The 15,540-nt window shown below is 43.8% G+C and overlaps 8 protein-coding genes across 8 annotated transcripts; 4 read left to right on the top strand and 4 right to left on the bottom strand.

Annotated features, from left to right (window-relative positions):
- Positions 1-90: 90 nt before the first annotated feature.
- Positions 91-765, bottom strand: EAF01_006452 (uncharacterized protein; the record flags this gene model as incomplete). Its single annotated transcript, XM_038914706.1, has 4 exons — positions 91-115; positions 178-236; positions 402-629; positions 763-765. The coding sequence occupies 4 exons, from the start codon at positions 763-765 to the stop codon at positions 91-93; spliced, it is 315 nt and encodes a 104-aa protein (XP_038769661.1).
- A 900-nt stretch (positions 766-1,665) lies between these two features.
- Positions 1,666-4,355, bottom strand: EAF01_006451 (uncharacterized protein; the record flags this gene model as incomplete). Its single annotated transcript, XM_038914705.1, has 4 exons — positions 1,666-2,249; positions 2,300-3,689; positions 3,962-4,215; positions 4,307-4,355. 4 exons carry the CDS (start codon positions 4,353-4,355, stop codon positions 1,666-1,668), a joined length of 2,277 nt encoding a protein of 758 aa, XP_038769660.1.
- Positions 4,356-5,778: 1,423 nt separating this feature from the next.
- EAF01_006450 (uncharacterized protein) lies at positions 5,779-6,812 on the top strand (the record flags this gene model as incomplete). Its single annotated transcript, XM_038914704.1, has 4 exons — positions 5,779-5,815; positions 5,878-6,011; positions 6,332-6,459; positions 6,629-6,812. 4 exons carry the CDS (start codon positions 5,779-5,781, stop codon positions 6,810-6,812), a joined length of 483 nt encoding a protein of 160 aa, XP_038769659.1.
- Positions 6,813-7,209: 397 nt separating this feature from the next.
- On the bottom strand, positions 7,210-7,786 carry EAF01_006449 (uncharacterized protein; the record flags this gene model as incomplete). Its single annotated transcript, XM_038914703.1, has 2 exons — positions 7,210-7,539; positions 7,658-7,786. The coding sequence occupies 2 exons, from the start codon at positions 7,784-7,786 to the stop codon at positions 7,210-7,212; spliced, it is 459 nt and encodes a 152-aa protein (XP_038769658.1).
- A 217-nt stretch (positions 7,787-8,003) lies between these two features.
- On the top strand, positions 8,004-9,732 carry EAF01_006448 (uncharacterized protein). Its single transcript, XM_038914702.1, has 3 exons — positions 8,004-8,502; positions 8,556-9,360; positions 9,413-9,732. Exons 1-3 carry the CDS (start codon positions 8,264-8,266, stop codon positions 9,515-9,517), a joined length of 1,149 nt encoding a protein of 382 aa, XP_038769657.1. The 5' UTR covers positions 8,004-8,263; the 3' UTR covers positions 9,518-9,732.
- A 238-nt stretch (positions 9,733-9,970) lies between these two features.
- EAF01_006447 (uncharacterized protein) lies at positions 9,971-10,673 on the top strand (the record flags this gene model as incomplete). Its single annotated transcript, XM_038914701.1, has 5 exons — positions 9,971-10,122; positions 10,253-10,300; positions 10,352-10,439; positions 10,490-10,552; positions 10,611-10,673. 5 exons carry the CDS (start codon positions 9,971-9,973, stop codon positions 10,671-10,673), a joined length of 414 nt encoding a protein of 137 aa, XP_038769656.1.
- A 407-nt stretch (positions 10,674-11,080) lies between these two features.
- On the bottom strand, positions 11,081-11,688 carry EAF01_006446 (uncharacterized protein; the record flags this gene model as incomplete). The annotated part of the gene is made up of 3 exons (XM_038914700.1): positions 11,081-11,494; positions 11,558-11,580; positions 11,646-11,688. 3 exons carry the CDS (start codon positions 11,686-11,688, stop codon positions 11,081-11,083), a joined length of 480 nt encoding a protein of 159 aa, XP_038769655.1.
- Positions 11,689-12,380: 692 nt separating this feature from the next.
- On the top strand, positions 12,381-15,394 carry EAF01_006445 (uncharacterized protein; the record flags this gene model as incomplete). The annotated part of the gene is made up of 5 exons (XM_038914699.1): positions 12,381-12,851; positions 12,907-13,018; positions 13,096-14,128; positions 14,197-14,367; positions 14,416-15,394. The coding sequence occupies 5 exons, from the start codon at positions 12,381-12,383 to the stop codon at positions 15,392-15,394; spliced, it is 2,766 nt and encodes a 921-aa protein (XP_038769654.1).
- Positions 15,395-15,540: the final 146 nt, after the last annotated feature.

Raw genomic sequence — 15,540 nt, 5'->3', positions numbered from 1 at the left:
TTACTTGATATCTTTTTTTCTTTGCCCGCTATGCTCGATTTAATACATTTATGGTACACCCTCCATCAACTCGTCAGATCGTGAAAGCATTTATTCGTTAATTTTTGCAAGAATACTGTAGCTAATGTCAGTGACATGTTCCAAGGCAGGAGAATGCGCGAAGAACATTGTACTTACTCATGGTCTCTGAACAAAGAGTATTCCTCTTCTCCAACCTTAACTGGCGATCCTCCGTACTACTCCTAGTCAGCGCAGCTCAATCATCCATATGTTCCACAACTTCCGAAACCGTCGTTCCTGATCCATGCGGCAGCCATCCACCACATCTGCAAGAATGAATCCAAGCAAATAAACACCTTTGGAACCCCCCGCCTCATCTACCACACACCCATCGAGCTTACCTGAGGAATCAAAACTTTGTCACCAGCCTGCACACTACAGCTAACTCTCTTTCCATCCTTATCCAAACCTCCTGGACCAACAGCCAAAACTCTAGCCTCGTTGAGCTCCTTGACACTTGATTCTGGAAGGAAGATACCGCTGGCGGTTTTGGTCTCAGCCTTGATTCTCTGGACCAAGACACGGTCGAGGAGAGGAGCGAGGGACTTGATGGACTTGAGGGTGGTAGACTGCAATATCAATATTCATTAGCAGCTATAATGCAGAGGTAAAGCTAAGATGCTCTGTAGGCTTTCACAGGCATTGTGACCGCCCCGAACTATGAAGTCTTCAAGGCGTAAGTAAATTGAAAGGCTCACTCACCATTTTGAAGGTGTTGAAATTTTGAATAGAAAGTAATTGGCAGAGAGTTATTTGGAGTGATATCAAAGAATTGAAGCTCGGAGGACTGGGTGTGGAGAAAAATAATTTGTACCTCTCGGGTTTCTCGAATCTTCTTTAACCGAACATCGGCCATTGATCAAGACACCCACCCGGTCACATGATGTTACACATTTCTCCACACACAGCAGTGAACCCTTTACAACAATCTGCTCAATTATCAAATGATAATGATATGAGGAAATTGAAGAATAGTTTGAAGCTTTCAAAACTTTTAATAAGTTATTGAATTGTCGAATCTTGGCTGACATGCTATTCTGGAAGACCCCACGTACTCCGGATCAACGAGCAAGAAGAGAGACAAACATTAATGGAGGCCGTGGAGGGAATAGAAGAGGTAGGAGATGTGTTGATTATAAAACAAAATGAAAGTTAACGCCAGAGGGATGGGAGTGGATCACATTCACGAATTGTCACTTGAGCAGCCGAATTCTATCATTGATTCTCGTTTCGACTGTTCATCTAAACAAATAACAAGTAGACTAGGTACAATCATATTTCAAGAATATTATATATAGCTAGGTATGCTCTAATTAAAAACAGTCGTTGATTTCATAAGGACTCAACAACATTCCTATCTATAAAGACTCCGAGGTATGTATCTAGTAACGATTCCAAAATAATATAAGACTTCCAACACTCCTATGGATATACAATCTATCAAAATTCCTCTACTATCTAAAAATGAGCCTTATGCACTACACTGTGAAGTAGTGCTATCAATATGAACCAATCAACCTATGTAAAACCATCCCACCCAAAACGCCCCCTAATCCCAACCCCGACTATGCAAATGGAGAGTCATCCAAGGCTACGTAAAATTCGTTATTTCGAGGAAGGAGGTGGTGTTGGTGGCTCAAGAGTATGTGTATGGCCTGGAGCCGATATGGTTTTGCCATCTGAGTCTTGACGGCATATCACTGTATCTCTTACCCAGGGGTTGTCCAGTATCTGTGCCATCGTAGCTCTCTTCTTTGGATCCAGCTTCAACATCAATCCGATAATTTCCCTACTCTCTCTGGGTAGGAGACGGAGTAATCTATCTGGTCCTTTAATCACTTCTGGTTTTGGTGGCTCAGGAGGCTTCCTTGATTCAATAGAGTTAATCAAGGTGAGCATGTCAACATCAGAACCAGAGCCGTTGGGACCGTTTTTCGAATGAGGCGATTTGGTATCCGACTCCTTTGTGGCTGGTGCGGCTGCTCCATTTTGATGTTCTGGTTTTGGTGATGGAGGAGAGGCAAATAACTTGAACGAATTATCCGTCATTCTGGGCATTTTCCATGGGAATCGACGTAAAGACATGCAGCAGAAGATGATTGCAAGGGACCAGATATCAGTTGGCTGTGGGTCATATTTCTTCTCGTCATACACCTCTGGAGCGAGGTAAGGATCGGAGCCAACGATACCTACAACAAGAATATTAGCATAATTTTCGTGGGAGTTTAGATTAACGTACCACTGGATAGCGTGATGCCTCCTTCAAAGGGGTACAAGAACACGCTAGCACTACCAAAATCGATAATCTTCATAATACCATATTGGTTGACCACAACATTATCAAGCTTCAAATCTCGATGGGCGAGACCCATACTATGCAAGTATGTGACACCACTCAAAATCTGAAGAAATGAGCAGGTAACCTCTTCTTTCGACATTTTACCAGTCATTACAACGGCAAATAGATCGTAAGGTGCATATTCCATAACCTCGTACCATTTACCTTTCTCTTGCACAATATCCAATGTTTCGATAATATTACCATGATGCAGAGTTGACCCTATACAGAATTCGGCAGTTACTTTCTTCGTGTATTCCTTTTCTGATTCATAAGAATGTCTGGCGCGAAACTCCTTTACGGCGAATGTTTTACCATCACTACTTCGCTTCATCAGACGTACGGAGCCTCCAGCTCCGGCTCCAAGAACCTTTCCAAACTTGCCATATTTCGAAGTCAGTCCGTGGTCATCACCAAATGGAAGCTGTTGCCCTTTGCTAGATGGTGATGCTTTGTTGATTGAGGTACCGGATTTAGTAGATGGTGTTGGAGAACCAGCACGCTTGGCTTTGTGTTGACCAATTTTCAAGAATCGCTTGAGCTCTGACATGGAACCGTGAGCTTTGTGTATTGTTGATGCACTATCATCATGGACACCCGATAAATGATTTTTATGTCCGAACAATCCAGTATGTCGTTTCTCAACACCTTGTGCCGGTGTTTTACCGTCTGCCGCACTTCTAGAGGATCTAGGCAAACTGGTTGTGGATGAGCTTGGAGATTGTCGGTTCTTTGCGCCTACCGCGCCAAATCTGAACCTCGACTCAATAGCTTCGGCATTTTTGGGCTGCGGGACCCTTCTAGATGCGGCGTAAGGATCATCTATATCACCGGCTGGCGTAAAAGGTCTGCTGTAGGCTGAGGGAGTAGCAGAACGGGCGGGACTAGGTTCCCGAGATACAGGAACGGAGGTGTCGTTTGCAGTAGGACCAATCGAAAAAGTATGGTGTGGTTTTGATTGAGATGATTCGTTGGAATTGCAAGTAGGGCTAGTCATCATTTGTCCAGAGGATCCAGGCCGAGACGCATCGGCGTTGGTAGTTGAGGGTGAGGTTCTAGGTGGTGAAATCTGAGGTGTCATAGCCGCCGGATCCCCCTCTGCAACCACTTTCTGGACAGGAACTTCCTTTGCTGCTTCGGTCGGAGCATCTCTCGATCGTGTTGCAGCAGGGGTTATGGGTGGAGAATGCATGGATGATGTTCGAGGACTTTGATGGGGGGAGGGTCGACTCGAAGAACTGTGTGTATTATATCGGCTAGCCTCTCGCGAGTTCTCTTCGGTTGAGGGTATCTATAATTCAACGTGTTAGTAGGACAGTCAAAGACTGAAAACAAAAACCAAGTCAAAATTATGAACAACAGCAATACGCGCTATTGTGGGCCATATAATGCGTATCCCTTGCAAAGCAAATTGTGGTTCTTAATGCATAGAGTCTACTAGATCTAGCCCGTGGTTCGGCCAAATTTTCACCTTATTACAGTTTGACACTTCAAGCTGAAATAACAAACCACACATGGTAGAACCCGTTGAAATATAGAATCTTGCAAACAGAAATGACGTACTCTCGAAGCTGGTAGAGACACAGGCTCGAATGCAAAATGGCTCATGCGACGCTCTTGTAGATGAGTTCCTTGAAGTGTCTTCGATAACTGATCCAAATCTACCTGCTCCTTATCTAACATGTTCTGCGCAGCCGTGCTGTGATCCAGACCAGCGAAGCTTGCATCCGGTGCTATTTGCTCGTTGACCGCGGCGAATCGGACTTGTGGGGAACCTTCAGTAGAAGATTTGCCGTTCAATTTGAAAGGTGCAGAGCCTGCGTGGCCATTGTTAGCCTCACTTCCTCAATGAATGTTGACAAGATGTTGTGATTGGGTCGACAACAGCAGCAGTAAGCGCAGACTCACCAAGCGGGGCCGTCTGAGTAGACGATGATGATTCTTGACGTTCAGCCATAGTGAGAGCGATGGGGGGTATAGGATATTGGAGCAATTGCACTATGGTCGAGGATAGCCCTCCGGAGCCTTCACGAAAGTCGGGGCAGGTTGTAAATGAGAAGGATGAATCTGAAAGGAGAATTTGGAGGTTTGATGGTGGGGCTTTCGGAGCGTTTCTCTTGAGTCAAAAGCGGATACAATACTGTAAGAGAGCAAACTAAACGGAAGAAGAAGCCGAGATGATAAGTTTTGCACCAATCGATGAATGATTAACCATCCGATTGAATGTTCGGCGAAGAGAAAGATGGAAAATGCGAATGGAGCAAGTAATTAATCGCACAAAGTATGTACTTGTATGTACTTGTATGTATATTTTGTGACTGATTATTGTAATGAAGTCTTTGAAGATTCGAGGAAAGAATCTTCTCTAACTGATTCGATTAGATTATGTACAACCAAGAAATTTATGTACCAGTCCAAGTCACCGACAGTGTGGAAAAAATGGTTAAGAACTGGGAGGGGAGGTAGTAGGGATACCAAGACCGGATCTTTGAGGATTTTCAATGGGTGGTGGGTGGTAGACTGGAGTAGCCAAAAGTCAAAGTCGAAGTTCGAACTCTGAGTGGAGGAAGGATTTGAATGATGATGGTGGAACAAGAATAAAAATGATGACGGGTTACCGGTTAATAATAATTGAACCTACCTGGAATGCGAAAAGACTAAGAGACCCTAGAGCATAATAATAAGCAAGGTAATACTCGATGCTGGATGAAGTAGGAAAGGTCCGATATAATACAGTACCCGGTAATCTGTAATCAATGATACCGAGTGTGATAGGTCGGATTTGCACCGGCTTTATTAATGATTACAAGAAGATGGATGACTGTACGAAGTAGTGTGACGGTAGGCATGTGCGAGGTAGATTCCGAGGCCTTCTCTATTTCCTTCCAATTCATGTGTGTGATGGATGGATTGTTGGTGTATGGTGGGCGGTATAGATCTTGTGAGCCGGATAATTATGTAGATTGAATTGTTCGAGTTGCTATGTACAGACTACCAGAGTATTACCAAAAGGCGTCTATCGAGCAACAGTGTAAAAGGTTGGATGAGATGAAGAGACATGGGACCGTTGATGTCAGAAGCATTCATCAAAAAGGATATTACTCGAGTGCCGGCGGGTGGTTTGCACCAGCCTGTCTACATCGTACCGGTTGAAGATAATTTCCATTGACTCGCATTCATTTGGATTACACATATCTTACTAATGATATGACCAAAAAGTCTTGGCTTCTTTTCTCTCTTTTCTACATCCGGTCAGGATGTTGTCGCTTGGAAAAGAAAAAGGAAAAGTTTTTACGAGGTACGGGGCACGGGGTACGGGGTACGAGGTACGAGGTCTACTCTGTACTGGTAAACTCTTCGCGCTCTTAGAAACGCATGTGATGCCAGAGAGAAAATCGAGTCCTTTTTTCTGCGTACGTACGTAGATAGATACTCTCGTCCTCAGCAAATCACAGAAGCTGACATTATCTACTGTGTAGGTCTCGACCACCATCATTCCGTTTTAAGCCAGGCATTACGGAGAGGTGGATCGAAATTTCAAGAGAGGCAGGATAAAAATAAACAGAGGGGAAAACTTAAAGCCCAACCTAGAACAGCACTTTTACAGAGGCACGTACGTAGACTATACTTCGGAGACCTTCAGTACATGTGGCTGACTGGCCACTGGTGATTGAGGTCTACATCATTAATTCCGCCTGTTAAGTTATAACCATTGATGAGAAAGGGGGGCAGCCTATCAATAATAAGTACTGACTGGCCATCTTTACTTCGGAGACTCATTACAGCAAAACTCATTACAACAAACAAGGCATATGTCTCGATGTAATTGGAACCAGCAATTCGCCTACAATGGAGAAATTGGTTCCGTCTCGAGTCCCTCAAATCAGAAGACTCAAATTAATACCAGGCATCTCTAATTGCTTAATTCGCCAGAGTCTCCATCTTGCACAGCAGCTCAGCAGGCACAAGATTATGCATGTCGAGTCTACAGAGGCGCCTGCTTGCCTGTACAACATTACCATCGTATTTTGTCCCGGCACATCCGACACTGAGCATCGTTTGTGAGTGGATCGTTGCACATTCTCGGGGGGGCGATTTGGTTTGTAGATCTTCCTGCTTTATTGACACTTAAGGCTGCATTGGTCGAAAATAGCTGGGCTCGCTGGGATACGATTCTTCTAGGTTTCTTCTAGAACTCCACTGTCAAAGCCAAGCCTAAGTGATACCGAGTGTTACCGAGGACAACCCCTGGAGGCCCGATTTCGCTGCTGGGGTAGCGCAAAGAGTTCCAGAAGGATTGGAGGAGATGCTTGCACGTGATCCAATTAGCTCGAAGCAATCCGGAGTTCGTCTCGGATTTCCAATGAGAGACATCCGTTCCGTGAAGACTCAAGAGACATCTTACGAAGCATGACCTACCGACGAGCCTACTTAACTATTCACTCCCGCTGAGCGCCCAATAATCAAGCATTGGGAAGCACAGTCTTGATACACAGCAAAATGAAACTGATATGCCAAGTGTGCATGGTTTTAGAAAAGTTTGTATTGATTCATGAGTCCATTTCTAAGCATCCTATTGGACAAACACTCATAACTCGGATTCATCAATCCTGTTAACGAAGTATTTATGTCCTAGTCGAAACATTCTCGAGGTTAAACCGTCATGAAAATCGTCTATTTTACACCACGTAATCTCAGGTCTCCCTCTGAGAGTAGTGTACATATGAGTCCCAACGCCGCCGCAATGATATCACACATATAGTTTGACTCAGCCTTTTCCAATCAGCCTGATCGACAACCCCTCCGCCCCTTCATGCAACAACTTTAACACCAATGGTTTTCGCCTGCGCAATCACTGATTTGCAAAGCCCCTCCAAAGATAAACCTGACAGGCGCAATTCCGATTGTTTTATTTTGGCAATCTCGTAGATGTGCTTCAGACTGACAGTACCCACAACCGATGTCGAATCTGGTGCTCCCTTTAGCTTTCCCTTTTTCGCTTCAACGCCCGCAGCACTGAGAAGTAACCATGATGTTGACGGTGTGCGTAGTTCAAAATGGAATGATCGATCTGGTCGTACTGTAACTCTCGCAGGAATTGGGGTTCCTGGATTCATATGAGCAGTTCTTGCATTAAATTCCTAGTGAAACTATTAGACTGAGTGACCAATTGAGAGCGACAAAAATTGTAATTTTGATACAGACGAACTCAAAGATGCAACAAATTTCAAGAACTGCGCAACTTGGGGCTATGCGTACCTTGCAAAAATCCATTGACTTCACACCTTTACTTCCCAAAGCAGGACCAACTGGAGGACTAGGACTGGCTTGTCCTGCTCCTACAATGAGCTTCACTATCACATCTGAAGCTGCGCGTGCTTTCGACATCGTGATTAAGGTGCTGGCTGAGGAAGATGTCCTGGTAATGAAGTGTTCTTGAGGTCAATTTGATAAATTAAAATTTTAGGCCACGTCTGTCGCCTTGTCGATAAGGTTTTGCAAACGACATGGGTTTCTGTGGTCAAGGATCCATTCAGCCTTTCAAGGTTACCCCAAATTTCAGATAATCCACATGCCGAAACTCATTTGATTTCTGTAAAATGGTGCGACACAATGCCTTTTACTATAGTACGTCATATGTATACAATTTGATATTCTTCGCAAACGACAGCAAGATTAATCCCTTCTAATCTATGAAAGGGGCTTGCACGTGATTAAATATGGCTTGGTGGATGCATTAGGCAGGAACAAGATGGTGGGGGGTCATCTTGGTACTTGAAGGACGGTTGCCCCTCTCTCAAAGACAAACATACATCACAATAAATCACTTCAATTCCCAAAGCTACAATAACACAAACATTCAAGATGATGAACTGGGCTAAAAAAACAATGGCCAATGTCGCCGGCACAGCGGAACCAATCTATGGACCGTCAGCAATTATACCAGTCGGCAAGCAAGCAGAAACCACGCCATATACTGAACTTTCGAGAGAGGATATGAAATGGATCGCTATGGATTCAACGAGTGTGGAGACTCAGACTTTCTACTTCATGGCTGATAGTGGACATATTGCTATGGCGCAAATTATACACAGTAATGTTATGTACGATTTACACTTCTCTCCTTGTAAGAACGCGATTCTAATACTTTAGAAAGTGGCGTGCGAACGACAACTCAGTTCAACTGCAAAATCTCCTATCCTAAAGGCAGCTCAAAGCCTAATTTATGGAGTTCCGATCAACTCGACAACGTCGAATTCAGCGATGATAAAACCTGCTTCTATGCAGACGATGTTGCTATTGATCTCTCTGAGGATGGCACAGAATATACTATCAAATCCATGACGAATGAAGCATCTATTGTCAACCTCACAGTGACTCGAGTTGCTCCGGGTTTCCACGTCGGTAAGGATGGCAAATCATATTATGGCACAGATCCAAAGGCCCCTTGGGGTTCGATGAGACATGCATTCTGGCCACGAACTATCACTAAAGGTTCCATTACAACCAAAGATGGGTCAATAGACTTCAAGGGCAAGGCATTATTCATACATGCACTCCAGGGAATGAAACCACATCACGCTGCCGCAAAGTGGAATTTTGTCAACTATCAAGGTCCACAATTTTCAGCTATAATGATGGAATACACCACACCTCCAGCATATGGTTCTACCGTCGTTAGTGTCGGTGGCATAGTCAAGGATGGTGAAATCATCTGTGCTGGGGCTGGAAATACCGCAAAACACACCAGGATCAAGAATGATGAGGATGCTGGTTGGCCGGAACCAGAGGCTGTCAAATTCGATTGGCAAGGAAAGACAAAGGACGGAAAATCTGTTTCTGGTTTAATCGAAACAGACCTCGAGGAAAGACTTGATAGAGTTGATGTTATGGCCGAAGTTCCTGGGTTTGTAAAGAAAATCGTGGGAAATGTCGCTGGAACAAGACCATATATCTACCAGGTTTGTCATACATATTTTCTACAAAATTCCGTGATACTAATATTGCATGTAGTACTCCCCGCGTAGCAAGCCAACCACCTTTACACTAAAGATCGGAGATGAAGAAATTACAGAGGAGGGAGTTTTATATACAGAAGCAACGTTTATTTGCGAATGATACCTTGGGACTTAAGTTTATGCCACTGATGTTTTTACTTGTCAATTTTTTGGGGGTTTTGGGCGTCAACAGAACAAGAGACATCATGGCTGCATTAGAGAATAAGTGCATACACATTTTAGGGCTTGGAGATATCTTATGGGGTAATAGAGTCTCTTTAGAAGACTTGGATATTAACAGAAGTTCTTTTCAGAATAAAAAAATTGCTCAGTATACCTATATCTAGTATTGAAAACGAGACCTTGTGAGAGGAAAAGGGAGAAAAACGCGCTAGTCTCAAGTCCCGTGACTTCGTTTTCCCCCGCTTCCCAGCCGCGTTCAACTTTCGTTTGTTCAATCCCTTTCAACTTTCAAACAACAAGTATCTCGATTCCATTGGATGTATAATTGAGTAATACTATTACGATAAATTCCTACCTCCTCTAAAGCCGTATATCAGCTTCTTGTATTAGAATGGCACCACAAGCCTTATCCTCACCATACCCTCGAAAAGGTCATCATTCAATGGCCGGGAAGACTGTGATGTCAAGCCTTGGCGGAGGCAAGGGCAAGACCGGGCAAGGTGGTAGGGGAATTGGAGGTGGTTCACGTTTGAGAAGACATCGGTAAGTTTTTTGGATCGATCGATTTTACATGCTTTGGAGATTCTTAAGACTACTTCATTTATCACTACCCTCAAGGATTGTACAATTCACAAATGCTATGGACAATCTTCTGATAGATTGCCAATTTTAGAAAGGTTTTAAAAGATAACATCAATGGTATTACCAAAGGTGATATTCGGTTAGTACTCCCGCGATAAGGCTGAAGATGCAAACTAACCACAATTCATAGACGTCTAGCACGCAGAGGCGGTGTCAAGCGTATCTCATCGATGATCTATGGCGATGTTCGTGAGGCGATTAAATCACGTTTGAATGAGGTCTGTGTCTCGTTACAATACTGAGAATCGTCATTTCTAATACCTTACAGGTTTTGAAGGATTGCGTCGCAATAGTTGAGCACTCGAAGAGAAAGACGATCACTGTCAACGATGTAGGTTCCTTGTGCTACAGGAGCTGGTTGAGACTCAAAGCTGATAATTTCATGTTAGGTCATTTGGGGATTGCGTCGACAAGGAAGGCCTATTTATGGTTTTGACAACATCGACAAGTGAACAGTTGCACGCGGTTGATGTGCATTTCGAATATTTTGCGAGGATACCCGTTGCGTGCAAATTTGTAAGACTATTTATGGATAAGGAAATCTTGGCGCGCAACACTTTTCGCTGTTAAGTTACGAGTTTTTTTTAGTTTTTTTTAAAGGAAACAAGATTTTGAGGATATATCGAGCGGCAGAAGTACGTTTATACCAATATTCTGAAGATCATATAGTATTGGAAGGAGAAGAATCAGACAGAGGCCATTAGATTACGAGCAAGCTCTATGCAAAAGTGTGTTTAACTTCTCTCGGTCCCTCTCTATTTGCTCAGGAAACATGGCTTGTCAACATTTACTTTTCTTCTGTGCCCAAGTGAGCATAACTCAATGCCAAACCCTTTTGAATGTTATCCGTTGCAATATTCTATGCCATCGTCGTGCTTCTCTCCATTCCTACGCCACCCCCTCTACCAGCGCTTGAATTCATACTCTCTACTCCCATATCACTATGCGTTCTCAGTACCTCACCTCTCCCGTTGTTTTTCCCATTTTGACTCTTTCTTCCCAAAAATCCTATCCCCTTTTTCTCCAATTTTTCCACCCTCTCACTTTCCCTCTTCTCCCACAACTCATCTATGCGTTGTGAGCTGGCACCCCCATACCAAACTCTCTCACTATAAATACCCATTTTGGGTCCGCCTGGATACTGCCCCTTTCGAACTTTACTCTTTCGAGAGAAGTAAGTGCAGGTTATGTAGAAACCGTGGATGTGACCGGGAATGACGCCAAGGAGAAAAAGGATAGTGTTGAGGAGACAATCGGCACTTACGCCTGCGATCTGGGGTAGATGTCAGCCTAGCTTAGTGGAATTGAGGTTGAGGAAGGGGGAGAAGATACTCACAGCCATGACTGTCACAGGCGGACCTTTAATTCGATCAGTTTTCTAAATTCATAACCCGATGATGGAAGATTGTAGAAAACGAACATACAGAAAATGTTAATCAATAACATCAATAACCTCTCTCGAATCATCTTGACTTGGGATATGAAAGACGACGTAAATATAATTTGCTGCCCTGTTCAAACATACAAATTCACACCAAAGTTCGCAAAAGCGATCAACAAATTGGACAAAATACACGACTTTCTAATCACAAATATCATATCATCTTAATCTTGAAGACCTTGGGAACTGAAAGACAAACGATCCAAAAATTTCATCAGGCTTGCGTTGTCTATCTATTGATTCCAGGCGTTGCATGTGTTGGATCCTGTTCTTTCGAATGAAGCGAGCAGGGATAAGAAGCTTGGTTTTGGGTGATGTCGATGACGATGAGCTGCATATGAGAATGGGAGGTTGAATGTTAATGTTCCTGGGAGAAGGTAGAAGGAAAGAAAGCAAAAGAGGACTTGAGTTAATGTTATCTATGCTTATATGGGATGAGTCTACAACAATGCAATATCGCTGTTCAGTTCGTAATCGCAAGTGGTGGTATGTGAGAGGTAGCAATCAATCTACACATGTACACATGAGAAGTATTTCACACAAACACACAAACACACAAACAAATCGATTAGGCACAAAGCCCATGATCACGTGCTCAGGCGTTCCATACCCATGTAGTTGCCGAAATTAATTGAACCTTGCAAACGCGTCGAGCTTTCCCTCGCAACAACCACATTTTGGAATTTTGGTACATTAAAAATCGCTCTTTAGATTCATCATGTCGAATTTAGGAAAACGTAGCGCGTCGTCCGGTTTTGTCGATTTGACAAACTCGGATTCGGAAGATGAGGTACCTCACGCTCAGCCCAAGCAACCCAGACTTAATTCTACACCTGGTCTATCAAGAGCTGGTTCTGGTTCTTCGAGACCTTCACAGGCAGCTGGAAATTCAAACTCGAGTCAAGCTTTGAATGTCCGTGATCAGTGGGGTGAGGGTGGTGAAGATGAGATTATTGATTTGAGTCAAGATGTTGAAGAGGGGTTTGGTTGGGTGTTGGTTGGAACTCTTGATGGGAAGATTGTGGGCGTTAGGTTTTATGAGGGATTTGCGACGGCTGGTGAACAGGTCATGGTTAGAAGGGAACCGGGAAATCCGTATGATTCGAATGCGATTCGTATCAACAATGTGAGAGGTACACAGATTGGACACTTGCCGAGGGAGCTGGCTTCTAAGTTGGCAGGGTTTTTGGTATGTGCTTCTGGAGATATTGGTGATGTGAAATAGAGACTGATGCAAGACCTAGGATGCGAGAACAATTGTTATGGAAGGTGTTCTTACCGGAGAAAAGAGAGCATATGATTGTCCTGTTTTGCTGAAGATTTATGGGCCGGCGGATCCTGTCGTGAGAGCTAACTGTATGTTATATCCTCAAGCATTCACCTGATACAAGAGTTTCCAAGATCCTGTTTCTGCTTGCTAACTACACAATCAGTGGAGAAGCAGCTGGCCGCCAAGAGATTACCATTGAAGAGACGAGAAGTTGCGCCTCCAAAGCCGCCGAAGGGTCCAGTTCTACCCCCGCAGAGAAAGCAAATGGGTTTCACGTCTTCTCAAGCTGGTAACTCTAATCAAATAGAGCAGACGCCTCAACCAGTAATCGATCTCGCACATTTTGTTGCGAACAGCGAGCGATTTAATCCAAGAGAAGTAGATAAGATGGCCGAAGAGTTGGGTTTACCTGAGGATGCACTCTCAAAGATGCCCATGGCAGAGCAACCAAAAGATCTCAAGGCTACATTACTTCCATATCAGCGTCAAGGTTTAGCTTGGATGCTTGAGAAAGAGAACCCGGTTTTACCAGATGCAAAATCAGACAAAGTTGTGCAGCTTTGGAAAGCCTCGAAAGAACATAGAGGCAGCTACAAAAATATTGCAACCAACTACTGTGATAAAGCTCCGAAGTTGGCATCGGGTGGTATACTTGCGGATGATATGGGTCTTGGAAAGACTTTGCAGGTTATCTCCCTTATTCTTGAGGGTGGAAAAGGTACAACTTTGATTGTTGCACCGGTCAGTGTCATGTCAAATTGGGCACAGCAAATGGAAAGACATATCAAGGAAGACAAAGCTTTGGAAGTCTTGACTTACCATGGAGGCCAAGGCAAGGTCAAGGCAATGACCCCGAGTGACTTTCAAAAGTACGATGTTGTTATCACAACTTACGGCACACTCAGCTCAGAATTGTTCCCTCGCGGTTCAAAGATTCCCGCGAAAATTCCCACTGATTCTGGATTGTTTTCGTTCAACTGGCGCAGAATTGTCTTGGATGAAGGTCACATCATCCGTAATCCGAAGACAAAGAGTGCGATTGCAGCAACAAGTATCAGTGCCAATTCAAAATGGGTACTGACAGGAACACCAATTGTCAACACTATCAAGGATTTCTACTCTATGCTCAGATTTTTGGGCATTGGTGGTGGTCTTGATGAGCTTGAGGTTTTCAACGCTGTGTTTACTCGTCCGTTGTAAGTGCTCACTCGATAAACTCAATATAGCAGTGTCACATGAATTACTTATGCTAACTTACGTTTAGGTCGTTGAGAAATCGTGAATCAGAACTGCTACTACAGACAACAATGAGAGCTTTGTGTTTGCGACGTAAGAAGGATATGAAGTTTGTCGATTTGAAATTGCCAGAATTGTCAGAGTTCGTCCACAAGGTCAAGTTCAGAAATGATGAATTGAAGATTTATGAATCTTTAGTGTGAGTACTAGCATCCAATCTCCCAATGCCTATACTAACAAAAATCAGTAAACAAGCTAAAGGTATGGCTGATCAATATCAAAAGCAGTCGGAGTCCCTCAAGAAGGACAAAATCCAGTACACCCACATTCTTGAGATTCTGCTTCGCATGCGTCAAGTATGCAACCACTGGAAGCTTTGCGAGAACAGAGTCAACACCCTCATGGAAATCATTGAAAAAGACGACGTAGTTGAACTCAACGCCGAGACTCGTCTCGCCCTACAAATGCTCCTTCAACTCAACATTGACAACCATGAAGATTGTTCCATCTGTCTCGAAGAACTCCATGACCCTGTCATCACAACCTGCAAACACGTTTTTGGGAAGGAATGTATCGAGCGCACTATCGAACTACAACAAAAATGTCCAATGTGCCGTGCTCATCTCAAGAACAAAGAAGTTCTCGTTCACCCTGCCGTCGAAACAGCAGAAGATGAGGAAATCAATACAGATGAGCAATCTTCCAAAACCGAAGCTCTCATGCAAATCATCAAAGTTACACACAGTGACCCACTTTCCAAAGTCGTGATCTTCTCCCAATGGACTTCATTCCTCAACATCGTTCAAAAACAACTCGAGCAAGCTGGAATCAAATTTGCTCGTATTTATGGTTCAATGTCCGCTCCACAACGTGATAAGGGCATGCATTCCCTCGAAAGCGATCCTGAATGTCGAGTTCTCCTTGCTAGTTTGGCCGTTTGCTCCGTAGGTCTCAATCTAGTCGCAGCAGATACAGTCATCCTAGCTGATTCCTGGTGGGCTCCGGCAATCGAAGATCAGGCGGTAGATCGCGTGCATCGATTGGGACAAAAGCGTGAATGCAAGGTTTGGAGATTGGTAATGGAGGGAAGCATCGAGGAGAGAGTTTTGGAGATTCAGGCGGAGAAGCGAAAATTGGTCGGTAGAGCGTTTCAGGAGCAGGCGGGTAAGGGTAGAGGAAAGGGGAAAGAGACGAGGATGGGAGATATTTTGAGGTTGTTGCGTTGAGTACTGACGTAGGTGGGATTTCTATAATATTGGGGTGGATGATGGGTATATAATGGAGTTTGGATCTGCGTGGATGGTAAACTTGTATTTTGTGGAGTTGAGGGTGGTTGGGTGTGAATGAATTAGAATAGAGAGATGAATTCCTT

This window comes from Botrytis porri, assembly GCF_014898465.1.
Source record: "Botrytis porri strain MUCL 3234 chromosome Unknown BPOR_008, whole genome shotgun sequence".
Classification (NCBI taxonomy): domain Eukaryota; kingdom Fungi; phylum Ascomycota; class Leotiomycetes; order Helotiales; family Sclerotiniaceae; genus Botrytis; species Botrytis porri.
The sequence above is the reverse complement of the archived record's forward strand: the minus strand, read 5'-3'. Positions and strand labels throughout refer to the sequence as shown.

Bases quoted from the DNA above. Each gene is read 5' to 3' on its own strand.
- EAF01_006448 (XM_038914702.1), top strand. From the start codon at position 8,264: ATGATGAACTGGGCTAAAAAAACAATGGCCAATGTCGCCGGCACAGCG. The intron at 8,503-8,555 runs GTACGATTTACA...TACTTTAGAAAG, and splicing joins ATTATACACAGTAATGTTAT to TGGCGTGCGAACGACAACTC. The intron at 9,361-9,412 runs GTTTGTCATACA...TATTGCATGTAG, and splicing joins CAAGACCATATATCTACCAG to TACTCCCCGCGTAGCAAGCC.